Raw genomic sequence first — 26,309 nt, forward strand, 5'->3', positions numbered from 1 at the left:
AAATGGACTAAGAATCCAGATAAATTTGAAATAAGATTTTGGAATTAATATTAAGAATCCTTCCCATGGGAAAATGCTTTTGTTCTGAAACATAATAAGATTTAAAAAATTGGACACTAGAAGAAACTAGAGGGAACGAAAGATTACAATTAAAGGAGAAGAAAACTTGACTTGCCATTACAGAATGAAGCAAAATAATTTAACATTGGACGTATTTTTGAACAATGGACCCAGAAGTTATTTTTTAAAGTGTCTGCCTCCATAGATAGACTGTGTCTAAAAGATGTTATGGAAGAGGAGCAAGTTCTACCTGACAAGATCAAGACTGAGTTGAAAGTGGATTTCTACATGACATGGAAAAGGATGTTACACTGGACATACAAAAGAAACCAGCAGATGTCTTAATAATTAAAAGGGATATACAAACAACAAACCAAGAGAGTGACCTGGATAATTTTCCTATATTGGATTTACAAGAGGCTTGATAAAACTTTGAAGAATTTTGTGACAAAGGACCAAGAAAAAATGAAAAGAAACCAAGTTCAACAACATTATTTGAAGGACTAAAGATTAAAATTTTTAGAAGTAAAAGGAAGGAATATAAAGTTGGTTTATTTGATCAAGGTTAAAATCATTTTGTTGTTATCTCTGGTAACCCTTAATGGACTTTTGCTGACATCAGGACTGAAATGATGATGCTTTATGGATTTGTTTATAGATAAGAGATCTATATGGGAAGAAGAGATCATTTGTTGTATTTTAAGAGAAGGTGATAAGTTACTCAAATTGTTTATATTTGTTGTGCTGAAGGTGGGAAGTCACTTCTTTATATATTTCTTTTCTTTTTCTTTACTATATTCTTATTTTTTCTTTCTTTTCTATTTCCCCCTTTTTTCCTTTCTTTTCTGCACCTTTTATTCTTTCTTTTTATCCTTTTTTCATTTAATTTTACTTTTGCAATTATAATATTTAATAAAATTACTATATAAAAAAGGAGCATTACCAGAACTGCATTTTAAGCAGAGCTATGGTGCATCTCACCCTCTGGTGTAACTATCGGTGTCCGTATTTGCAAGGCTGAGGACTAGGAGGAGCTCTCTTGCCCTTTCAAAAAGATGGAGTTCATTATCTTTGACAAAGTGGTGGAATCCTTCCCAGACTATAAAACAACTCCACAGACTGAAAGCTGGGATAGGAGTGGGCCAGCTAAAACTTTCCTCTTACAGTGTTATAGTATATACACTAGCATGCCGATCATGCTGTTCTCTTTCAGGGTAAGCAACCTTGTGCAAAGCATAGAAGAAAGAGTGGGAAGCACAGAGGAGAATAAATTAAAGGCAAAAAGAAAAGGAAATATAGCTAAAACTGATTTACACCAACACCATTCACTATACTCCCCAGATCTTTCTATCCTTCCAAATCGCCCTTGCTTCCACCACATGCAGACCCCACTTCATATGTTGTCTTCTCTTCAGGATCTCCTCAACTCATCCATCCCACCATGACTTTGTCAGGCTATTCTTTCCTCTTGACCCATTCACACTTCCTTCCTATGTTCTCAGATGTGACGTGGCTTGATTAGCCTTTTTATGGCAGAATGTACAAACATGGAAGATCTTCCCGCTATAATGCCCAGAAACTAAAGCCCATATATCAGCCAGTGCTCCAGAGTTTAAATTCTAGGCTTTTTCCTCCTATCTTTCTGAGTCAACAGACACTCTGCTCTTCTCTTCATGGCCTTGAAAAGCACTTGATCTACGTTGACCTAATGGAACCCTCTTGCCTGTAACTGCTGGTTCCTGCCCCATCAGCTTCATTCCTTCTGCCATCACACACTTTCTGAGTACTCCATTTCCACTCCATTCAACCTCTCTGTTCTTCCTGGCATATCTCTCATTTCCATACAGCAAAGTAGGCAGAAGCGCACTCTTACACCATTGGTATAGCCAATTTTGCTTCTTTCAGCAGTTCCTTGCACCAGACCCCATGCTACCCACTACCTTTCCAATAACATTTGCCTGCTTTAAAATTGCCTCATACATTTCCTCATTTTTAGTAAAACCTGGCTATCCCCCTTGAGCACCATCTTCTAGGTTTCTTCTCCCATCAACCTTGACACCCATAGCCTCAGCTCCCAGTGTTGCTCCAATGACTACCAGCCCCATTCCTTGCTTGTGGGGTTGAGAGGAGGAGGAGGCACCCCAGGCCCACCCGCTCAGTCTTCCTGCAACCACAATGCCAAGGACCCTCCTTCACTGCCATCAGCCTCACATTTGGCTGGTGCTGCTTTGAGTCACACTTCCCCCAGGAGCCCTGGCCTTGCCCACTGTAATGGTATGTGGGAAAGACCTTGGGAGATGGGGCCAAGAGACTCTGCCAAGGGAACAGTCAGATAAGAGGGAGCATAGCCCGCAGCTGCATAGTGGGCGGGGCAGGAAGCTCAGAAGGGACCCTCCCTAGTTTCTCGGGCTCTAAAGGAGACGATGGGGAGAACTGTACTTTTGGACATGCAAGATTCTTTCAGTGTAGTTTTACAATAAAGTAGAATTAGCTCATCTGGTTGTCTTTCCTGTCTGGTTTACCCAGACATCTGCACCCACTGATGTGTCCAGACTACCAGCCCCAAGAGCACATTGGGGAGGGCGCAAGCACTTCTGAAAACAACAAGGGCCTTCCTCACCTGAAGAAGAAAATAAAATCATGTGAAAAAATTAGATCAGGAAAAAAAAAATCTGGTTTGTTTTTAGTTTCTTTTATTTATCCTTTTCAAACAACTATTTGGAGAGGGGAGATACTCTTCTGGGGCATTTTAGCCAAAAAACTTCCTCCCCTGAACAGGGAAATAATAATACTGTATTCTGTAGACTGATTCAACACAGATATATGTCATATTATTTTTCAACTGTATATAGATACTGTTGGGATAATAAAATACAAATTCATTTGAAAGCATTATTGATTATTACTGAATTCATAGTAGCCTTTGTCATTATGCTTTTTTTTTTTTTCAATTAGTAGGTACTAAAAATGCAACTACTGTCATGGGAGAAGGTTGCAAAATTCTTTAACGTTAAAAAGCGGTCCTCATAATTTGGGAATCAGTGCTCTAAATCAACAAATGCCCATTTAACTTTCTTTTTCACATTCATACATTTCTCAACAGTGTCCTGCTAAAGAACAAGTATGGGGTCTGCATGCCCAAGATTTACTTATTGCTTGCTCCCTTTAGTTCATAAGTTGCTTTACTCCCAAAGGCTCTGGCAGGTACCGTACATAAAGCCACATAGCCCCCACACCCCGAATGTCGGCCATTGCCATTCCTGTACACTTTGGATCAGAATTCTGCCAACCCCTTTGCATTTAGCAAACATATCACAGCTGTTAATTTGGCCTTTATTCTTGTTTTGCACAGCAGAGCAACAATGTCAGGCACAGATGGAGGCTTCACACAGATGTAAACAAGTTCCACAGCCATTCTTTATGCAAAGCACACCCATATTTTAACACAACTGTAGTTACACTGTCTACGCCGGCAGCCTGACAACTTTTCAGTGTTGTCATAGCATTTAGGACCTCTTTTTGTTCAGTATTCTGACGCTAACCTTTACGGCATCTATTTCAATTCCACTCTTCATAAATCACTGTCATTCCCATGCAGCTACCTCACATCCTCTTTCCAGCATGCCCTCACCTCAGTTTCAGCCCCAGAAGTGTCCTCATCCTTCTTAATTCCACTCGCTCCACATTCATCCCTTTCACTCACTTCCAAAACGAAGTTTTATTTCCATCCGATTACTCTCAGTCACACTGGGGCCATGTGCCGCATTTTTCTACTGTTGGCCAGTTTGGTTGGTTGGTTGATTGATTGATCGATTTGATTTTTATTCCTCTGCAATCCTGCCACTCTTGCAATGACACAGTGACTCTAACACCATTGATCCAAGGGGCCCCGGGTGCAGAACCTGTGAACTTACGTGTGGCTTTTCCAGAGAATCTGATAAGTCCAAGTTCCACAAAGCCATGTGCTTCATACACACATGTGGTGCACCTATGTTATTCCAACTCTAGCACAGTTCATGCCACGTTTTGCCTGGATTCCTGGGGCAGCCCCCCCCCCCCCACCTCAGGAGCTTTCAGTCCAAGTTCGGGGAGAAAATGGTGATCTCCAGTTCCCTCCTAGCCCCTTGAAATTCTGGGTCAGAAAGCCCTAGGAGGGGCTATGGCGAAGGGGGCAGTCGAGACGTTCTTCGCCTCTCTCCTGGGGCCAGGAGGTTTCCTCTCTTCTCCAGCGGAACAGAACAGGCGGACTCAGCCTTTGCTGGCTGGTGGTCAGGATGCTCCAGCCGGGGCCTGGGGCTGATGGGCCCATTAGTGGGCATCCCTGCAGCTCGGGCTCTTCCAAAATGTCATTTAGATTTGCCATGTTAATCTTCAAATAATTAAAGTTTGTGACATGGTTTGCCTTACTTCCATTCAAGTGCCTTTTATGCAATCTGTTTCTCCTACTAGAAGCCATAATTTTTGTTTTATGTCATAATTGATGCTCAGCTGCTCCTTTGAAAAATGCTGAGTAAATGCTGCAATCACCTCCGCAAACCAATTTGCGCGCAAAGAATTAGAAGTGGATAATTAGAGCATAATTATAATATAGCATATCAGCTCTTTTCCGCCTTCAATGGAAACCATATGCTCTTTTCAGAAAAATTATGATGCTGTTCAGAGATAGAGAAGAGAAGAATAAGATCAATCCCTGTCCACTCTGACCGACAGCTGGCCCTCGGCTCCCGATCCATCTCTGCAGGCGCCCTTTAAGGACACTGGTGCAAAACAGGGGCCATCTCAAGGGAAAGGTTTGGGGCAGCCAAGGCTGTGGCAACCGCCCTCGCTCGCTCTTCGGTCTTCAGCCTTGGATACTGTCTCCGTCTCTAGCCCTTGAATGACTAAAGACTAATTTCCCACTAAAACTCGCCATCTGCTTTGCATTCTCTGCTGCTCTGCTCTTGAGAGACGTTTAGAAGACCTTAAGTTTTTCCTTTCTGGACTCCCTGGTCAGTTTGCCCTGGCCCCTGATTTCTGAATACCTATCACATTTGTTGTGGGGTGGGGGGAGGGCACTATCTGAGAAATAATTTAATGTAAATCTCCCTCTTTCTGGAGATCATTTTGGCTATCCTGCTTGGTGCTAAGAAAGGTTTATCAAAAACTTTCATGGGCATAATCCTACAACTACTGTACTGTATGTAAAAGATATTTCTTTCTCAGTATCAGAAGAGGAATTATGTCTTCTGTCTAATGCCAAATACGTGTCTTCTAAGTTCCTAACTACTGTATTGCTTTTCCCAGCACTGCAGCAAAGATTGTAAAGATATGGAGGTGCGTCTTAGGGGAGTGGGGAGCCAAAGGACCTTGTAAGGAGAGCTGTGTGGATGAGGCCTGTTTGGGCAGCATTTGGGGCTCTGCTGCTACAGTGGGGGTCATTTCATCCATGGAGGGGAGCTCACCCTGCTTGAAATATCTAATCCCAGCTGGTCCCTACCATCTAGGGTCAAATATCTGTTCTTCCCTGGCACTGAATAAATACTGTTCATAGTTTGAACAATTCTGTCCTTCATTACTTAGACGTTGGCAATGGGGGTGAGGCGTGTTATTGAACTTTGTTGATTCCTTTTGCCAAGGATGGCATTCAGGGCTTCTCAGAACTTCTCAGATGCTCGTTCCTTCCCACAGTGGTTTGCAGGCCACCGCCTGGTCTCAAAGCCCCATGGATGTTGTGCTGCAGGAGAAGAGCTCTTCAGCTCCCGTGGCCAAAAGCTCCAGCCTTGGGCAGTGCAAAGCAGGAGCGAAAGCAGCCTGGACTCGGTCCAGGGACACTTCTGTGCTGGTCTCCCACACCTGATCCCTGTCCTAGCTATGGCAAGACTTTGTTCCCCTGCCATGATGTGTGAAGGATGCTGCCTGCCACAGACCACCACGTTCATGGCCAGGCTTGCCAATTTCCCGGCCCTGCCAGCAGTCCCGATATTCCTTCAGCGCGATGCAGAACTCTGAAGTATTTACTTTTTTGATTGTCAGTTGTCCAATTTATATGCTGCCCAACTCCAAAAGTGACTGAGAGCAGCTTCAGAAAAAGTTGCCCCAGGAGAATAGTCCAGGAAGAAACCAGTCCCCCACATCACCCCCAGCCTAGAGGGGCCCCTGAACCCTCTCACCCAAGGCCTGAGCTTCTCAGGGTGGGGGCCAGGCAAATCTCCAGGGGGAGGGAGGGAGGTGCCGGGCCAGAGAAGCGCTGCTCCTGGGCCCTGCATTGCGTAGCGATGGGGACCCGAAGTAGCCCAGTTCGGTCGGGTGTGCAGGACAAGCAGATCCTTCAGATAATCAGGCTCTGAGCCATGGAGGGCTTTGTGGGGATAACCGGCAACTCGTATTGCACCCTGACAGTTCCTCCTGGAGCAGAGGGGTTACCTACTCAAATTCTTACTCAACTTCAGTAACCCCACAAAGTGTGCTGGAGGGGCTTTGCCCAGGCTAAATGCTACGAGGGAGCTTCACGCCTCTTAGTGGAAAGGGTGCTGGAGCTGCTCTACGGGAAGACTAAGTTTTTCCAACTAAGTTGTGGGAGCGTCTTCGATGTCCGGAAAAGTAAATCTGACCCTGAATTGCATTGCATTTGGACTACAGTTTAATACGTGGATTTGTACGGCATCCTGAGTTTGGAGTTCTTTCTACAGAAAGCCTTAATAGTTCCATTTATTAGGACTTCTTAAATTAGAACAGACTTCTAGCAGTATGGACAGAATTTATCGCAGTTTTCAATTTCATTTTATGATTCACATTGTACTACCTGCTGTTCTTCATATTTGTATTCTGCCTAGAGTTGAAAAGCAATTTTTAGGTTTTTAAGATCTGCAATCACTTAATGAAATATTGAAAAAACTAAAACTTTTATGATACTTTAAAACCCCTCCTTTATTCACCTGATTCTATTTTTTTTTTACTTTTTTATCCTCTTTTTTTTTTCTTTTCTGTTTATATCTTTTCTCTTACAATGTTCAACAAAAATATATTTTTGTAAAACAGCCAATGATAAAGGAAGAGAAAAGGCCAGTCCATTCCTTAGGGATGGTGGCCTGCCAGGGCCTGAGGGGGGGACCCCATGGGTGCAGGGGATGTGGAGTCCAGCAGGCAGACAGCGCAGGTCCAGGGGGAACGCAAGCAAGACCCTTCTGGCCAGGGGGAGCCCTTGCCAACCCTTCGAGTTGGGGGTTCCAGTTCTGGGGCAGGACGGCCATGCAAACTGCTTGTCTGCTGGGACCTGGATGGTCTGTCGTTAGCTGCCGGCTGCTGTAGCGGAGAGAGGTCACTCCTGTTGGTCCTGCTGCGTTGCTGGTTCCCCAGATGTTCCTTCGTCGGAGACAGTGAGAGGGGCGGAGGCCAAGGTGGGGTTTCACTGCTACCTTTCTTTGCCCCCTTTCAAGGAATGCACGCTGAAGGTTCAGGATGGGAAGTTCAAGCTCCAGGACCTGCTGGTGGTGCCAATGCAGAGAGTCCTGAAGTATCACCTCCTGCTCAAAGTGAGTTGTCCTCTGCCTTTCAGAGTGGTGAAGATCCCCAGACGTGTTTCTGGAGTGGGCAATGCAGGCTTCCGTGCCTCGCGGCGGAGAGGATCCCAGATCTGATTGGGACGTCTCCTGAGTGCTGGCTTCAGGCGGGTTGCTAGAGCCGAAGGAGTGCAGAACAGCCAGCCCCGGGCCTCATCCAGCCCACCTGGCTGCCCCAGGCGGCCCTCGGACCCCTGATGAGGTCACCAAGGCCCTGTCTGCTCCTCACCTGGAAAGGTGGGGAAAGCTGTGCATCGGGAAGCCTGGGAGCACATGGAAAGGGCCAGGGTGGACCCGGCTGAGCCTCTTTCAGACAACTTCACTCCAGCAGGAGAGAATCCAGCCTGGGCCTCGTCTGGCTCCGCTCACGCCTTCCTTGCCCCAGGATTCTACGCCTCCCCATGGTGCAAATGCTTTTTGCTCCCCTTAAAGATTAAGAATGCAATTATTCCACCTTGTTCGCTGAAGAATGCACCCAAATCATCTGAATCTGCATGAAATGCATCTGGCCACCCCCAAGGGCCATCATCATTGGGAGAGGCAATTCCAGGGCTTCTGTCTGTCAGCAGGGACTTCTCCTGCCACCCACTCTGGTGGCCTTGAACCCCTTGCCTGGTGCGATGGAGCAGGAAGCAGCAGGACAGGCAGTGGCTACAGGTAACCAAGGATGATGGTTTGTCTTCTAGGAGCTCCTCAGCCACTCATCCGACCGGCCAGAGAAGCAGCAGCTGAAGGAAGCCTTGGAGGCCATGCAGGTAGGGGTCCTGAGGGGCGGAGCCCATTCACAGGGCCAGGGGGTCTTACACCCTTGCTCTTTGGGGCTGAAAGAGGTCCCTGAACAGAGGCACAGCCAGAGGCACAAAGCCTCCCAGTTTTTCTCAGCTTGACACAGCTGCTGCCCGCTTCTGCACACCCGGGTGGGTCCTGGGTAGCTGCACGGGCTCTCTGATTCTCCTGGGCAGCCCCAAGGGAAGCCTGACCCGAATGCAGATCACTGGCTTGCCATTTCCAGGGGAAGCCAGCACTCAGGAGACGTCCCAGTTCCCAGCATAGCTTGCACCCCTGAGATTTTTATGGCAGGCTCCACCCAGCTTTGAAGCAGATCTGCCCTGCTCCTTCTTTGGAACCAGCCACGGTCTTTCCCCAGACGGCTCCCTTCCCAGGCCGGCATCCCTGCCCAGGGCTTTCTGCCTGCAGCATTGGTGATGGTCTGCATCGACCAAGAAGGAGCGGGCTCACGGGGGCTGCTGTTTGTTCTTCAGGACTTGGCCATGTTCATCAATGAAGTCAAACGCGACAAAGAGACGTTGAAGAAAATAAGTGAATTTCAGAGTTCCATAGAAAACCTGGTAAGAACAAAGCTGGTTTGAGGCTGGAAGTGTCGGCGTTTCTGGTGACCGCAGCAGGGTCCTCATTTAGGACCTTCTTGGGTCCTATAATGGCTGTTTCAAGGCAACTGGAAGCTGCAGCGGCCAGCTGAAGGGCCACAGAGGGTGCCAGCTGGGCCAGCGGCCAGGGCAATGTAGTCCGCGAATGCTCACAGCCCCACTAGGCCATGCAGCGAGAGATCGAACACTGCCAAACGGAGGAAGTGGGTCAGAGCTGCTGGAGGCGACCAGGACGTGGCTAGGAGTGGGGGGTGGTGTTGCAGAAATGGATCGCTGGGCTCAGAGCCAGACGGGCAAGGGATGTCTCGGTTGGTGGCAATGCCCAGGAGGAAAGGAGAACCCCCCGCTTTCTGGTCTCGCCAGAAGTTAATTAGCCTGTTCGCAAGTCCCCAGACTTGGGTTGCACAGCACCCAGGAAGGGGTCTTCATGCCACTTAGCCCCCGATGGTGCCCAGTCTCCTTTCTTCCTTCGGCAGCCAAATTACCGCTCTTAAGGGTCTGGCAGTGAGCTTTGCCCTTTTAACCTTTGCCGCCTCTCCCACAGCCGGTGAAGCTAGAAGAATACGGGCGGCCAAAGATTGACGGGGAACTGAAGGTCCGGTCCATCATCAACCACACGAAGCAAGATCGGTGAGTGAGCAAAGGAGCGAGGAAGGAAACCCCTTTTCCTGGGGTCAGAGGCCCTGAGAGCAAAGCTAGAGCAGGTGGCTGAATTCACATAACACGCTGTACCTGGTTGCTTGGCTTGAGCCTGTGGTGGGAACCCCACCCATTGCACTCGGTTCAGAAACCAGCTAATCAGGGATGACTAGCATGTGTGAAGGTAGCTGTCTTCTCCCTCTCTCTCTCCTTCCTTCTCTCCCTCCTTCCTCCCTCCCTCCTTCCTTCCTTCTTCCTTCTCTCCCTCTTCCTCCCTTTCTTCCTTCCTCCCTCCCTCCCTTCCTTCTCTCCCCCTCCTCCCTTCCTCCCTCCCTCCCTCCTTCCCTCCCTCTTCTTCCTCCCTTTCTTCCTCCCTCCCTCCCTCCCTCCCCCTCCCCCTCCCTCCCCCTCTCCGTCTCCCTCTCCTTCCTTCCTTCGAAAAGAAAAGTCTTCCCCCAGCCCCACCCCTGTCCTGGGACACAAAGGTTCTACTTTTGTGCAGCTGCCCCCTAAGTTCAGATCCTTCTTCCCGTCCCGGAGTGTGGGGGGTCCGGTTCCCCTTGTGCCAGGCTTGCCTGCCCTCTCCTTCCCCAGGACCCCCTTTCCCTACTGAAGAGTAGCAGCAGCAGCATGAGAGCTCAGGGGGGCCCCATCTGCCACCGCTGCTCCACAGGTTCAAGACAATGGGTGGGGAAGGAGGTCAGACTCGTCTGTTGGCTGCTTCAACAGCTCCCCTCCTCCCAGAACTGGATTTGAGTCAGGGGCTTGGAGGAGGCAGAGCCTTTGCCTGCCCTTCATATGTTAACGGACCAGACCCCTGCCCTTGGCTCATCCCACCCCCCACCCCCCACCCCCCAGCTGAAATAAGGAAAAGGGCCGGGGCTGCTTGGCCTCCCTGTCCTTCTTGGTGGCCACTCAGAGGACTGTGGCTTGCCCTAGGCAACCAGCCCTGTGGCCGAGCCCCACACATGCTCCTGGCCCTTGAGTTGAGTATCACGGCAGGCTGGAGGAGGTGGCTTTTAAAAGGGGCCCAGGAGGAGCCAAGCAGGGGGGCTTTCTTTGAGCATTTGGCCGGGTCTGTTGGAAATGCAGAATCGCAGGTCCTTTGAAAGGGAAGAAATTCACTTGGCCTGTCTTCAGATCCTCATCCAGCCCTTGTCATTTTCCTGGGGCCAGAAGTCCCTCTTGCCAACGGTCCCTGGGACGATAAAGCCTTACTTGACCAAGGGGCATCTAGGCACATGCTATCCTTCTCTCCTGGGCACAGGAGGAGGAGGCTGAGAGCCCCTGCCCAGGGAGCCCCCCCAAGGCCTGCCATCCTTCCAAGCTTTCTGGGGGAGAGAGGATGGCTCTCTGAAGTCTGTGCAGACGTGATTGTTGAGCCCAGGTTTCCTCTTCTGATTCTGGGACAGGTATTTGTTTTTGTTTGATAAAGTGGTGATTGTCTGCAAGAGGAAAGGCTACAGCTACGAGCAAAAAGACATCATTGAACTGCTTTGCTACAAGATGACCGATGACCCCACCAACAATAAGGACATCAAGAAGGTGGGTGGGGCCTCCCCTCCCCTCCCTGGGAGGAATGTTCCAGGGGTGCTCCCTGGACAAAGAGGAGACAAGCCACAGCCAGTGATCTGCGCTGCAAGTGGGGAGAGCTGTAGCTGCTGGAAGCAGATCTGGCTCTTCCTGGCATCTCCCTGGGTGGCAAGGGGCAAGCTAACCTTGGATAGCTGGCCAGGTTGTGCATCTGCACTCCAAGGAGCTGCTCTTGCCAAGGACCAGCCCCAAAGGAGTGGCGGCTCAGGCGGTCCGGAGGCTGGAAGTCACTGACTGCTGTTCTCCACCCGTGGCCGGGGGGGGTGGGAGGGGGGTCCTTGTGCTGCAACCACGTGCAGCTCCTGGAGGGAGCACAGCTTGGCCCCCTGCACGGTCCTGGCCCATACTGCTGGGTGAGATGTGGGCCCCACCAGCTTGTAGCAGCACCACTGCCCTCCGGAGAAATCGCAATTCCATCACTGGGGCACTTACTGAGACTTGTGCCCCTTGCCCAGCTGGCCTGGCTACAGCCATCTCACGCCGAATTCGGCGCGGGAAGAGCCTCTTTCTGGTGGCTGCCACCAGGGGTTCCCACCTGGAGAGTTCCTGATGGAAGAAACGGGCGTATGGAAGTACCTGGGTATAGAAAAAGGGCAGGTCAGGAAAACCAGCCCCCTTCCCCTGCAGGAGCCTCTGTTCTTTCGGAGGGAGGCCTCAGCAGGCGGAATCCCTCCCTTGTAACCTGGAGCACGTAGATCCAGAAAGGGGCATCCCCACTGATTCCCTGAAGTGTTAAGCCACCTGGGGCTGGGGGCTGTGGGGGGGAGGGAAATTTGGGCCCTCTGGTCCTCATTTTAGAGTCTGACCAGGTGGCATTTGGAGCTCTGTTTTAACCAACTGTGTCTCCCCTTCGCTTCCTTTTGCTTCTCAGTCACACGGAAAAATGGTAAGCAAAGTCTACCAGTTCCGACTTTCTTTTCTTTTGCTGCTGCAATCCTTTAATAATCCCAAACAGGATTAACCGGGCACCGCCAAGGGGGCTGCATGGGGGCCTGCGTTACTGCAGGAGTCCTTACACACAGCCCTGGGAGGAAGGCTTGCCCTCTCCTCCCCGTAAGGTGGACGGCGAGAGGATGAGATGGATCAAAAGCCATCTTGTGAAAGAGAAGCAGCCCCTTTCCCGGTTCTCTGGGGCAGCCTCTGTTGGTGCTGCTGGCGAGATGAGGCATGGCAGCCAAGGGAGGGCCAGTGCCTACCAGCCCGTTGAGTTTTGAGCCCCTCCCCCCGCTTCTGCCCCACCAGAGCGGGCATTGAGTTCCCAGTCATCATGGCCAGGTCCAAAGGGCTCCCCTGGGGCGGTTGGCCCAAGCTTGCTCCCTCTGGCCCTGTGACACGGCTGCCTGAGGGTGCCCTGTGAGGGCAGGCTTTTGGGGTAGGGGGATGGCTGGGGTCAGCCGTGGCTCCTCCAGCCCTCCCTGGCCTGCGCTGGCCTTGGGCTTTCTCCTGGCCAGGCGGCCCCTCGGCCCCCATCACCGGCGCTCTCTCCCCACAGTGGTCTTACGGCTTCTACCTCACGCACCTTCAAGGCAAACAGGGCTTCCAGTTTTTCTGCAAGACAGAAGAGATGAAACGGAAGTGGATGGAGCAGTTTGAAATGGCCATGTGAGTGCCTGGGGCCTGCACGCGGGCTGGGGTGGCCCCAGGGGCCGGGCTGCCAAGGAAGCTGGGCTTGGCCGCTCCTGCTGGTGGCCTTGGCCACGGCTTTGGGAAAGAGAAAGCCGCCAGTCGGGCCAGGGCCCCCAGGATGCCTGCCGGCCATCTTCCTGCAGGGTGAGCGCTTGGCACCCGTGCCTCACACCTCTCGTTCTCTTCCTGCCCCTCTCTCCAAAGCAGGGTCCCAGCCCTGCCAGGGCCACCCAGCCGATGCCCAGGCATGACTAGGTGGGGGATCGTGGCCTGGCCCCGACCTGAAAGGGGGCGGATCCCCGAGGCCAGGACCGCACACCGAACACACTCTGTGCAAGCGGTCTGAGGACCGCCCCTGGGCACTCTTCGCAGGTGCCCCTAGAGCCAAGCCGCAACTGGGCAGAAGGGTGGCTTTCCTGCCCAGAACTGAGGGGCTGCGTGTCTCCCGCCTCTCTCCTTTGCTCAGATCCAACATTAAGCCAGAGAAAGCCACAGCAAACAACCACCAGTTCCAGATGTACACCTTTGACAAGACCACCAACTGCAAAGCCTGCAAGATGTTTTTAAGGTGAATCTTTTCCCCCTGCTTCTGTTCTACCAAATTCAGGTGTATGCAGGCCCCTCAAAGGGCGCTCGTTTTTGTAAGGTTACATTATTACAATAATGGGGAGAGTTCTTTTTAACTACAGGTAGTCCTCACTTAACAACCCTAATTGGGATTGGCAACTCTGTTGCTAAATGAAGCGGTCATTAACAGAAACATCTCTCACTCTCTCTCTCTCTCTCTCTCTCTCTCTCTCTCTCTCACACACACACACACACACACACTGCTTAGTGAAGGCAGTTCCGGCAGTCCCTGTTGCTGTCATTAAATGAATCCCGCGGGTCATTCAGTGAGGACTTACCCCGATCCAAGCCACTCCCGGCTTGGTCCTTCCCAGCCTTCAGCCTTGGTTCTTCCAAAGCAAGGGACTGCCTCCCCTTCAACTCCCCCCACCTGCCTATCTCCCCCCATCTCTGCCCTTTGGGCCACCCTGCACAGCACGAAGAGGCCTCTATGTTCCCCTGCCACCGCTCCAACGGACCTTCCTCCCTGTCTTCCTTGGCGCAATCGTCGTGTTCTTCCTCCCCTCTGCTGGGCTCGCCATCGCCACTGAGGAGTGCTACTTCAAGCCCTGTGGTGCGGCAAGGAGCCCGTGGCCATGGCCTGCCAAGCAGCCCCGTTGTCACTGCGCAGCAAGCAGCCCCACAGCCAGGCAGCACTGGGGCTGCTTGTCACATTGCAACTGAGGGGCTGCTTGGTATGCTGCACTTAGGGGCTGCTTGTTGCACCATGGCTTGGGGCTTCTTGCCCCAAACAGCCCCCGAGCCACATTGCAGCTAGCAGCCCCCGAGCTGCGGCACAACAAGAAGTGCCTGCTTAGGAGCCCACCTCCTCGTGTTCCCCATTGGTGGCTTACCAAATGAAAAGCACCCGCATCGCTCACCTGGGTCCATCTCACCCGGGTCCATCTCACCCATGACTCCGCCACTGCAGGAGCAGCCTTTCAAGAGCCATGCCTCCCAGAGTGGCCCTTGCACCCCGGCCTGATGTCATTGGCCTGCAGAAGGTTTCCACGGTGCGTCCCCATGTGTAGCCAGGATGGTGAGCCCAGTAGAGGGGAGGAAGGCGAACACGACGACGAAGGGTGGGGGGCGGTTGTAAATGCAGGCAGGCTTGAATTTTTATCATGTGACTGTGGGGGTGCTATGAAGGTCATAAGTTTGAGGACCAGTCGCAAGTCCATTTTTTCAGCACCATCGTAACTTTGAATGGTCACTGAACAAATGGACATTAAACGAGGACTACCTTGTATATAATTAATCTAGTGATGTCACAAAAGTATAGAATGTAAGAGTTGGAAGGGATTTTGGAGATCATCTAGTCCAACCTCCAGCCCAGTGCATTCCCCCTGTCCACCCTCTCTTTAAGTGCCCAGCGAGGGTGTTTCTGCCAGGGATACTTCATGGACCCTCAGGCCATTGGGCTTGAGCTGGGTGGGAGCCTGAGCACAATAGCCGAGCACAATGCGGAAGACTGGCCAAGGCCCCCTCCCGCAGAGCGCAAATTGCTCCAGGGCAAAGTCCAAGGATCAGGACCCCCAAGATGCCTTCTCAGCTCACACCCACTTGGGTTGAAGGCCACGTTTGTTTCATTTTAACTCAGCTGTGTATTTGTGTGGCCGGGGGAGTTGAGCAACCCAGAAAATGGGTTAGTTTGGTAACCAAGTTCAGCTTTCGGCAAACTCAGCAATGATCCAGCAGGACGGTTACAAGAGGGAGGAGGAGAAGGAGCAGCAGCCGCAGCTGCCAGATCCCTCAGCGCCTGGTTCCCAGGCTGGCCTGAGCCTCCTCTTCACACGCAGGGCCTCCTTCCTGGGGAGCGCTGCTTTTGGCTCCCAGCACCATCGCTTCCTTTGATGGGGAAGGGGCTCAGCTCCACCTCAGACTCTGAACAGAAGGGATTCCCTGCACCTGAGGAGGGGCCTGATGATCAGGAGCCCACGGCAGGCCTCAGGGTATTGGGGAGCAAATGCCTCCCCACTCTTCAGCCCAAGAGGGCTCCCTGGCTGAGGCATTAGCTGCCTGCTGGATTCGAGGGTCTCGGCAGATAGGCTGGTCTAGCGGTGTCTCCTTTCACAGGGGGACCTTCTATCAAGGCTACCAGTGCTTGAAATGCAAGGTGGGCGCCCACAAGGAATGCTTGGAGGTCATCCCACCCTGCAAAATCAGTAAGTGACCCTGGTCGGAAGCAGCCCTTTATTGCCACCTCTTGATTTCCTGCCCCATGCCCGGATCGGGTCTAGGTGGTGCCAGGCCAAGTTTACAGTGCTCTAGCTTTGGGTTGTAACCTACCTGTGGCAGTGGGATGGCTGAAATAGCCCCTTGCAACAACCCCCACCCCAGGAGCTGCCAGCCAGCCGAGGAAATGGAGCAGGCCTGTGCCTGCTGCCAGGGAATCAGTTCTTTCGGTGCCCCCAACCTGGTCGCTCCTTGCAGAGCGGAGAGTTTCTGCCTGGACTCTCAGCTCCACAGCCCCCGTGGGCACAGGTTCAAGGTGGTGCTCTCCAAATCAGTGTGAGCTTTTCCTGGCATAAAATGGAAGATTTGATTGGTCCTCCCAATCCAAAAGCTGCCTGTCGGTCGGGCTGAGGCTTCCGCTGGCTTGCAGAGGGGACCAGAGAGCCCTTCTCCAGTGGGCCTTGTTCACGGGGGCAGGCGGAGCGGTGAGGCTCCCACCGGGCAGCTTCCTGGTTGGAAGTCCCCGGCCAGCCTCCCACACGTCCCAGAAGAGCAGGGCAGTTGCAGACACAGATCCATGGACGTTTGGAAGCTTTTGCACTAAAAAGCGTGCCATAAGTGTTGAAAAAAATATACATTTGCCCCCCGTAACATCATCATCACCATCATTTAACAAACACTTTTGTAATTGTAAAAGGACAGTCTAACTTTTGAAGGTGGGTCAAAGGCAAAGGAGGGGAGAGAAGGAAAAATCAACAACAGCAAGAAATAGGAAGAGGGGAATCCAGATCATGAGATCTGCACACCAGCTTGTTGAGCAAACTAAAATTGAGATGCTTCTCTTATGTGCTGTCCAAATTAATTGGCCACTTTTTAACGTTACCTTCTAGGTTCTCCTGCAGAGCAGGTAAGTGGTACAGTTTTCCTCCCTTCTCTCTGGGAAAGGGGTGGGGGCTGGGAGAGGAGCAAGCTGCTGGAGGAAGACATGGGGGTCACCCTTTCCCCCCAGGCCCTGTTCCCCCACCCCCAAACATTTCACTCCCCACCCCTTCTTTTAGGTGTGGGGTGGAGTCCTTGGCTGGTCCTAAGATGGTGGCACCTTTTTCTCTGCTCCTTTTGCTGCCCACCCCACCCCACCCCACTCCCAGTTTGAAGGGTTACAGCTCAGAATCCAAACAAGGTTTGTAGCCTCCTTGTAAGGCTTTGCTGTCAGCAGTGTGTGGGGGTGTCGGTTCTCAGAGCAAGAATGCCTTGCAGTACAAAAAGGCTCCTGGAAATCTGAAATGTGCTTTCTCTTTATTTCTGGACAGGAATTACTGAATCTAGGTAAGATTGCTTTCTCCCCCTCCTCCTTCCTGTTGCTGCTGTTTCATTTCAAAACAAAAACTCCCGGGGAGGCTCGGAGAACACAGTCCTGGCAACTTCCCAACGGGTCCTTGCTTAAAAGCAAAGCAGAGGTTTCAGAACAATTGCAGAAAAGTTTCAGATGGAACCAGGGTGGCTGCGAAATACTGTTTGCAGAGGTGTCTGCCCGGTTGCAGCAGCAGCAGCAGCAGCAGCAGCAGCAGCAGCAGCAGCAGCAGCAGGACCAGACCGGCCTTAAGGACTCCTTTCGCAGGGACGTCCCCCAGGCTGTTCCCTTCCAAGCAACCAAAGGTTGCAGAGGGAGGGAGACGTGCAGCGGGTGCTCGTGCATCACGTTGCAAGAGGCAGCACGCTTGGGAAGGGCGAGATAAAGCTGCTGGCCTTTCCATTGGCTTGCTGGCATTTCTGCCCAGAAGGACATGCCCCAGGTAATTGATTCCGTAGGACAGTAGCTTTTACTTGCATTTTTAGAAAAAGTGCCCCTTAAATCAAAAAGCAGAGTTAATCCCTCATGTAATTTGTCCCTTTGGAGACCTGCGTGGAAGGGACCGGTTGGGTGTGTGGTTGCTTCGTTCAGCACAAAAGATGTGAGAAAGTTCCCTGCAAGGGAAGGCAATCAGTGGTGAGCAGACGAAGCCAGATGACCCCCTTTCCAATATGCTGTGATATAATTTGCTGGCATCTTTGGCGTTTTATATTTTATTTTATTATTTTAATAAGCTGAATAGAAAAAAATGGATAGGGAGAGCAGACGTGTTTCTAAATTAAAAAATAAATTCGTACGTTCATTTTGTATCTTCTGTAGCCAGCAACTTGTCAGTGAGCCGATCTGAGCCCCGCTGAAGGCTTCAGTTAATTCTGTTCAACTGCACTGGGTGGTCCCCCGTTCCTTTAAATGGCTTTTTGTCCAAGGAGTCACAAAGCAATAATGTGCGCTGTTGAGCATTTGCTAAAAAAGAGCTGCGCCCTCAGGCACATTCCTGCAGAGTTGGAGGGATCTGGGGAGGGCGCTCTGCCCCTTCCCCATGGCCCCCGCCCAGAAAAATAGCGGCTCAGGGAGAGAGCGGCCCCCTCCTGCCCGGGACAAGGGCTCCAGCGGGGTCTGGCCAGGGCAGAGGCGCGGCTTCCCATCCTCTGGCTGGATGGGCCGGTTGAGGCCTCCCCGGGCAGCGTTTGCCTCCAGGCGGCTGCCTTCCGCTGCTGGCTCGTGTGGAGAGGCTGATCGGGGACCTGGCTGTTTCTGGCTTCCTCCTAGGTCCTAAAATGGTGGCCCTCCAGAGTTATCACGGCAACCCGGCTCCCCCAGGGAAACCCGTGTTGACCTTTCAAATGGGCGAAGTGATTGAGCTGCTCCGAGGGGAACCAGACTCCCAGTGGTGGGAGGTGAGTAGAGATCTTCCAGGAGGCTGCGGAAGGAAAAGGCTCCCTCGACCAGTTATCCATGGGATCCGGATCCGGGCCTGCCGCACGTTCTGTTCGGAGCCTCAAGCCCTTCAAGTGCACGGAAGGTGCACCCACGGGAGGAAACCACGCTGGGGCCAGACCAGGCTCCCCCGCCCCTCCTGCCCGGGTTTACTCAAGAGTAGCACTGGGGGCAGGGAGTCCTTCTGTCCCTTGGGAGTCCAGCATCCTTTGGCCATCTGGGTCCTCCCGGGGGGCAATTCAGGGAACCTGGCCTTTGGGCGTCCTGGCCCTGGCCGAGCCTCGGACCTCCCTGCTCCCCCACTGGGGTGCCAGTGCACCAAACAGAGCCCAGCATCACGGAGGCGGCTTGAGCTCCGCCGCTTTCCCACAGGACCAGGTCACCTTTGGGTGGCCAGCAAGACACGTGCCACACTCCTAGACTGTGACTCACCAGGTTGTGGGAACTCAGCCCTTCCTTAGCCTGCTCCTAGCACACTTGCTGCGCCAGCCCATCGCATTAAGTATAACATGGATGTGTTAGAGACACCGTTGTTGTGTCTCATTGACTTGTCTTCAGGGTGTTGTGTGAATCTTTGAGAGAGAGCGAAAATATCCCCCCTTGTGACAGAACAAAGAGACCTAAACTCAAGATGGGCAAAGGGAGTCCCATCAGCCTCTTCTATATGCCCCTGCCTGGGTTTCTGCGCCAGAGACTGGTCCTTGCTGCAGGACAGACCCCTTGCAAGGGACTCTTCTCTTTTTTCCAGGGCAGGCTCATCATGTCCAAGAAATCTGGCTATTTCCCCAGCTCGTTGGTCAAGCCCTGCCCAGTGGATGCTCGGGTAAGAGCCCCGAGTGGTGCCAGCTCGATCCAGGGAGCTACAGGAGCAACATTCAAGACTATGCCCCTGGCTCCCCATGGTTGGCCCCTGCATGTGGGCAGCCGGACTGCTGGGTTCAGTAGACGGCCCCTTTCTTTTTACTTGGAGAATCAATTCCTCAGACAAGGCGACCTCCTCCTCATGCTGGGGGTCTTCCATCCCACTGTTCACAGCTCAGACCAGCCCAGCATGGGACACTCTTGGGAAAGATCTGCCTCCCGTTTAGGGTCCCCCACCCCAAATCACGGCCTTTCTTCTCTGCTGCAGCCTCCCAATAGCCGCCCGGCCTCACGAGAGATGGACTACTCCGCGTACCCTTGGTGAGTTGGACGGGCGGGATTGGCTGGGGCTCCTGCTATGCCAGACCGCTTCCTCCTCTTTAACCTTTCCCATTGGTGAAGGTTGGGGGTGAGCGGGAGGTGGGGGCAGTTTCTCACCTTTTTGGTGCAATCACCTCTCCGTTCAATAGTCAAGATCATTGTTCTTTGAAAGCAACTAGCACTCCAGCTATGAGGAATAAAATGGGGAAGAATAGGGAGAGCCTCAGAATGAAGAGCTCCCAAAATGTGGAAGGAGTTTCCCAAAATTTGGAAAGCTGTATTTGTGGAATCCTTTCTTGGTTTTCTAAACTTTCCCAGTTGCAGCTGTGAAAAGAAAGAAAAGGGATCTGGGAAAAACAAAAAACAAAAAACCTCTCCAAGTCCTGTAGGACTTTTTTTTAAAGTTACTATTTCTCTTGTTCAAAAAGAATAAAGAGTTTGATCTTTCAGAGAGAATGCTTAGAAAGGCACACTTCATTGCAGAGTCTCTTCTTGTAGGTTTCAATGTGCTCTTTCCTCTTCAGCCGAAAGCAAAAAGGATTACTGTAGTGGGGGTAGATGAAGGCAGGGGACAGAAATAAGTGAAAAACCCTAATCCTTGAAGTTAAGTGGCCTCCTCTTCCTTTGGAGTTGAAGATTTAGGGCAGCCAGAGAAGAATTGGGTGGAGGAAGAGACTTGGGATTGGAGTAGCAGAAGGTGAGAAGGAAAGGTGAAGATCAAGGATTCCAGTAGGAATCTGGCATGACAAGTCAGTGGAGACCCAGCTGGCTTGCAAACCATATTTAGAGATGTACCTCGATGGTTCCTCACCAAAATGCAGGGAGGTATCAAGGGGAGGCCATGAGGTTCAGTCCAGGGCCTTCTCCTCTTCAATATTTGATTCATGATTCAGACAGTCACGTTTGCAGCTGATTCAGAACTGGACTGAAATAAAATTCAAATAAATTTTGCTAGGTTAAAGAACTGGGCTGAAATTAACAGGATATAATTTAACAGAGACAAATATCCAATTAGTATCTAGGAAACAGAAATCAAATGGACAAATATAAGGATGGGCACAGCTGGCTTGATACATTATTGATGAAACAAATTCTGGAATAATAGTTTATTGAAAATTAAATACAAGCCAACCGTGTGACATGGCTATAAAAAGGCAAATGCAATGTTAGACTCCATCAATCGAACTACAAATCCCATGAAGGAATAATTCCACTCTATTCCTTCTTGGTCAGATCTCCCTTCATAGGCAGTGCCCAGTTCTGGGTGCTGAACATTTGGAACTATTCAGAGAACTTAGAATAGATTAAAAGAAAGGCAGTAAGACAATTAGAGCACTGTGCAGGGAGACTGAAGGAGCTGGGTGTGTTGAAGAGAAAAATCAAAGGGGGATCAGATAGTCCCCTTCAGATTCCTGAAATATGTCACAGTGAAGGTAAAGACCAGTTCTCTCTTGTCACAGAGTGCAGGACATGGAAGTGTGGATTTCAGTGATAGGAAAGCAGATTCTGGTTGAAGGTTAGAAGAAACTTCCTAAGAGCAGCTGGACAGTAGAGTCAATGGTCCAGAGAGATTGGGTGGGGGGGCTCCCCTTCAGTGGAAGCGCTCTAGGAGGGCTGGATTTCTGCATGAATTATGGGTTGGACTCAGGGCCCTCCATTCCAACTCTGGGATTTTGTGAGCAAGGCTCAAATAAGGGCCCTAAAATGGAAGGCCTTCAATAGAAGAGAATCTCTGTAGCTCAGGGCTGAACTGTGGAGTCCTTGGTGCTCTCTGAGCTTGGCTGTTTGGCTGTTGCTTGCAGACATTTCATTACCCAACTAGGTAACATCATCAGTGTGACCAAGGATTCCACAGTGGAAAGCCTTGTTTTGGACCCATTCCAAAAGCCCTGCTAGGGCCATGGACACCCCAACTGCCGATGCAAGTTAGTGATGGAGAGGGGAGGCTGAGCCTCAGAGTGCAGGTCCCAGCCTCTCAACCTCATCTCCTCTGCACCAAGGGCCTACCCTGCAGGTTATGGCAACTTTAAAACACTAAAGGGACATCTAAGGGGGAATGACTCCTAACCCACAGTGTTGATCTTAGGTTTGCAGGCAATATGGAGAGGCAGCAGACAGACAACCTCCTGAAGCAGCATGCCAGCGGGACCTACCTGATCCGGGAGAGGCCAGCAGAAGCCGAGCGCTTTGCCATCAGCATCAAGTCAGTGCCTTGCTAAGGGCAGTTTCTCTGTCTCCCCTGGGGGGACACGCTGGGTCTCTTCCAAAGAACAGGGGATGAGTTCACACAGTCCAGCTGGGCTCACACAACACGCTGAACCCCAGCCTAGTTTACAATTCCTGTCTTCACACACCAAAGAATTACACCAGGGTGATGGCTTAATATGCATTTATTTTTATTTATTTATTAAATTTTTCTCTGCCCATCTCCCCCTGATGGGAGACTCATGTTGGCACTGGTACAAGCTCTGGATTCCCGCACCATGCTGAACCCCATTTTAAACTGGCCTGGCATGCTTTGGCATTTCATAGTTTTCTGCTCCAATAATTCCGCAACTAATATGGTCCTCCCGGGCAGGCTGCGGTCACATCTCAAGGCCCAAGGGAGGTACTTCTGCTAGGCTGCCAGGCAGAGCAAGCCTCCAGCTGGGCCCTCCAGCATTTCAACACCTAGGGGCACACAAACCAGATGTGGCTTTTGGCTATTAAAGTCTGACCAGTTTGAGTCCAGCTATTTGCCAGCCATTTCCATGTTGGTAGATCTGCCCTGTGAGCTGGGCTTTTGGGTTGGAAACATCCCTCGAAAGCCAAGGGAAAAAGTTGATCCCTGGTATGATCTTCTGAAACCACTGCCTCTGCATTTCCCCTGCAGGTTTAATGATGAAGTCAAGCACATTAAAGTTGTTGAAAAAGATAACTGGATCCACATCACAGAAGCCAAAAAATTTGAAAGCCTCTTGGTATGGTATTCTAGAAGAAACAACCCTTGCCTTGGAATTGGTCTTCCCGAGGGCTTGAAGGGGGTCATTGGTGTCGGTCTGTCTTCTGCAGGAATTGGTCGAGTACTACCAAGCCCATTCACTGAAAGAGAGCTTCAAGCAGTTGGACACGACGTTAAAGTATCCATACAAGTCTCGGGAACGCTCGGTCTCAAGAACCTTAGCTCGATCGCCAGGTAAGAACCAGGTCCTTCCAGCTAGGGGGTCATGGAGCCTCTTGTCTTGAAGAGCAGATGGAGAGGCTGCAAAAGGAGCCCCACTTCATTCCCACCAACCAAAGCCCTGCGGCTGCATGGCCAGCACCCCCTTGAAGGCTGGATTCTGGCTAGCCAGTAGCTTTCCAGTTGGCCTGAAGGCCTGGCTGGTCAGGGGAGAACCAGATTCCCCAGCAGTGGAAAGGCTTGTGCTATGGGGGGAGGGCTCCCCGGGCCCCACCCAGCCCAGCCTTTCAAGACCTCTCCCAGTGCCACATGGCTTCCAACTGGAGCATCCCCCCCGCATTTTGGCTCAGCCTCAGCAGGGCTTTAGACCCCTCTCTGTCCAGAAGGAGCCCGCAGTCAGTGGTTGCTTTTCGACCAAGCGAGGCAGTGGCTGACCCTGGGGGCTCTTTGTCTTTACCCAAGTGCCGTTCTGAGGAGACGGGGGGAAGGAGGTCTGACCTGTGGGGTGGGGGGAGGTGTTTCTGCAAACGTCCTTCTCCCCGTCTCCCAGCAGCCCAACGCCCACTCCCTGCAGCAAGGAGGGGCTGGCAAGGAGACGGGTGACTGTGACCAGCCCTTTCATCCCCCTGGTCCTATTTCAGAGCTCATTTGCTTGTTTCCATTCTGCCGTTCCTCCAGAAGCTCAAGGCAGTGTCTCGAGCTCTTTATAAACACGGAAATGCCAAAAAATTCTAAAATGCTGTCCTGAGGCTGAAACAGAACAATATAACCCCTGAGTACTAGTTCACAAAAAGCATGCTGGAGTCACATTGGAACAGGTCTGTCTTTGCCAGATATCTCAGCGTTAATGGGGAGAAAGGCAAACCAGCCTCCCCAGGCGAAAGCTGGAATGACCTGTCCACCATTGCGCCCTTTTTCACGAAAGCACCAAATCTGTGCAGGGTCCCCAACCAGCAACAAATGCCAGTAGTCACTTCCAGCTCCTGCTGAAGCAGGCTGCCTTCTCTGCCCCGGGTGAGGGGCCGAGGGAGCAACACGCGACCCAAGCGACCGAGGGGCTGGTCTGATTGTGAACAAGCAAGCAGGCAAACTGCACAGCTGCCTCACAAACCAGCAAAGCTCCATCTGAATGTTTTATGACTCAAGCCAGGAGTCCCTTGTCCTTCCTTTTTGATTCTGGCTTCGTAGGGCACTTCCCTCCACTCGGGGAGGCAGCAGTAAAGGATGCCAGTGGGCTTCATTGCCAGCCCTCCCTCTTCTGCCGCGGCAACCGGGCCAGACCTGGTGCTGTTTGCATTGGCACATCCTGAATGTGGGGCTGCATCAGGAGAGTCACTGGCAGGTTCTCTGGGTGTCACCTGCCAGCGGGACACAAACCACCGTCCCTGTCCTTAAGGTCCACTCGAACGCTTCTCCTGCCAGCTTGAAAAAGAGGTGACAGGTGGGGGAAAGGGGGCTAACTTGGAAGCCAGGCGCCCAGCCTCTCCTGCAGCCCAGGTGGCCATGGAGGGCAAGGCCGGGCGGCCGGAAGGGAGGGAGGGAGCAGGTCCGCAGCAGCCCAGAGGGAGGCCCCCTTCGCCCTGCCTCGCGCTCGCGGTTGCTCCTGCAGCAAGAGGCCTTCTGGGGAGAACAGCCTGGCGTGGCCAACGCTGCTGGATCTGCCTCCAGGCCAGGGCGCGGAGAAGGCCTCACCCTTCGAGGGGAAGGAGAAGTGGGAGGAATCCACCCAGTGAGCCAGAATCGCACCTGAACCAGGCCATGCTCCGACAAGGAAAAGTCCTTGTCACCTCATTCCCGTCGGAGTCCGTCTGCGGCTGTGCTGGATTCGTGCAGCCCTGCAGCTGCGCACGGCATCCACAGGATGCCCTCGGTCGTCCTCTCGGATGCCACCGTGCCTCATGCTTGACCCGTTCGCCTCAAGCGGCCCTCAGCAGGCCTGTCGGCCCTTGCCTGGGCAGCGCCTCTGTACGGAGAGTAGCCTGCAATTTGGTGCTTGAAGGAGAAAGGGCACAATCCTTCCTGCGCTTTGAGCCTGCTGGACCTGCTCCTCTGGAGGGAGGTTACCGGCCCCAAACACCCCTTTGCGTCCCGCGCGTCACCTGACTGGGTGGGGCCGACAGCCTTCCCACGGCCGACGCATCACTCCAGAGGAGGGGAGAAGCGGCGGCTGGATCCACCCGCCGACCTCGGCTGCTGCCGGAGATCAGCTGCCGCTTCTGGCTGCTCTTCTGGTTCTGCCTCGCACGCTCGGTCGGACAGGCACACAGCGAGCGACAGGGTCTCCGCCGGGGGAGGCGGGCAGCCTGGGAGATGGGGCGCGCAAGGGCCCTCGCCCCTGGCACAGCCCTGCTCCCTCCAAGGGGGCAGCCCCGTCTTCTTCGGTGGGGCCAATAGGCGAAGAGCTGCACGGGTTGTGCGTGTTTACCGGCCTTCCTGCACTGCTGATTTCTCCCCCCTGCGTGAGTTTCCCACTTTAATTATGTTTCCTCCCCCTCCCCTTTCTCCCGCTGCTTCCACTTCCCTTTAACTTCTTTTCTGCAGCTGCCTGTGCTTCCTACAATTTTTCCTTTCTCAGTCCTCAGGGCCACCACTTCACTTCTCAGAATCCCTCCACTCCTTTTTGGTCAGGTAGATATAGCTCTCTCTCTCTCTCTCTCTCTCTCATATATATATGGCAGATGTATATATATATCTATATTTGTATCTATATGTGCATGCAGAGGCCCAAGTCCATTTGCTGAAGGAAAATGACACCTGCTGGTCATCTAAAAAAGGACAGCGGTGACCCTTTGCCCGCAGTTGGGAGACCAGCCACCAGCTCATAGCTAAACATTGCCAGGGTAGCTTAAAAGCAGCTGAAAAATCCTCTTTAAGTGTCCTTGTTGCCAAAAATACTAAAAAGGTGCCCAGGTAGAATTTGGAGAGCAACACTTTAGCCAAAAGAAAGAAAAGGCCAGCAGCTGCAGGAGGCGCTGGGGTTGCCCTCGCTGAAGCCCGACTTGGGACGTGGACAGGCCGTGTCATGGGGAAGCCCCCTGACTCTTCTTCCTTTGTGTCTCCCCCCCCCCCAGTATTCACACCTCGGGCCATCGGGACTGCAGTGGCGAGGTACAACTTTGCTGCTCGGGACATGCGGGAGCTCTCCTTGCAGGAAGGGGATGTGGTGAAGATCTACAGCCGGATCGGCGGGGACCAAGGCTGGTGGAAGGGAGAGGCCAATGGCAGAGTAAGCACCCCCTTGAAAGGGCGCTGTCCTCCCTCTTGCACAGCTCTGGGCAGAGGCCGGCCACTTGCAGAGAATGTGGAGGCAGGCTGGAGCTGCAGCCTGCCAGCCCTCTCCTGTCTGAATTGGGGAGGGGGCCATCCAGCCGAGGGCAGCCAAGGGTGCATCTTCCCAGATGTGGGAAGTGGCTCCTCAGCCTGCGCACCAGGCCAGCACTGGGCCCTGCTTTCTCAAGACCGTCCAGGAGCCCCTGACCGCCTCAGCTGTAAAGCCCCACCAGGCCTGGCCTGGGCCCTCTGCCCCACTGCGGCTGCCCATCCTGACGTCCGCT

At 52.4% G+C, this 26,309-nt stretch overlaps 1 protein-coding gene across 4 annotated transcripts in view; it reads left to right on the forward strand.

The window, feature by feature from the left end:
- The window catches only part of VAV2 (vav guanine nucleotide exchange factor 2), a 142,948-nt gene that overhangs the window by 113,207 nt on the left and 3,432 nt on the right, over positions 1–26,309 (forward strand). Inside the window, exons 10-27 of one of the 4 annotated variants that reach the window (XM_088147243.1) lie at positions 7,476–7,571; positions 8,285–8,353; positions 8,861–8,947; positions 9,531–9,616; positions 11,038–11,170; positions 12,711–12,820; positions 13,311–13,412; positions 15,527–15,615; positions 16,516–16,532; positions 16,936–16,951; positions 18,246–18,373; positions 19,162–19,236; positions 19,543–19,595; positions 21,682–21,798; positions 22,468–22,555; positions 22,647–22,770; positions 25,297–25,383; positions 25,827–25,981. In XM_088147243.1, the coding sequence (XP_088003369.1) occupies positions 7,476–7,571; positions 8,285–8,353; positions 8,861–8,947; positions 9,531–9,616; positions 11,038–11,170; positions 12,711–12,820; positions 13,311–13,412; positions 15,527–15,615; positions 16,516–16,532; positions 16,936–16,951; positions 18,246–18,373; positions 19,162–19,236; positions 19,543–19,595; positions 21,682–21,798; positions 22,468–22,555; positions 22,647–22,770; positions 25,297–25,383; positions 25,827–25,981 (1,632 nt within the window). Of the gene's footprint in view, positions 1–7,475; positions 7,572–8,284; positions 8,354–8,860; positions 8,948–9,530; positions 9,617–11,037; positions 11,171–12,710; positions 12,821–13,310; positions 13,413–15,526; positions 15,620–16,515; positions 16,533–16,935; positions 16,952–18,207; positions 18,374–19,161; positions 19,237–19,542; positions 19,596–21,681; positions 21,799–22,467; positions 22,556–22,646; positions 22,771–25,296; positions 25,384–25,826; positions 25,982–26,309 lie in introns of all 4 variants that reach the window. The other 3 variants (XM_088147244.1, XM_088147245.1, XM_088147246.1) reach the window with 3 other exon arrangements.

This window comes from Python bivittatus, unplaced genomic scaffold, assembly GCF_059951505.1.
Source record: "Python bivittatus isolate LINGU-HERP-01145 unplaced genomic scaffold, Pbiv_v1 ctg000160_np1212, whole genome shotgun sequence".
Classification (NCBI taxonomy): Eukaryota; Metazoa; Chordata; class Lepidosauria; order Squamata; family Pythonidae; genus Python; species Python bivittatus.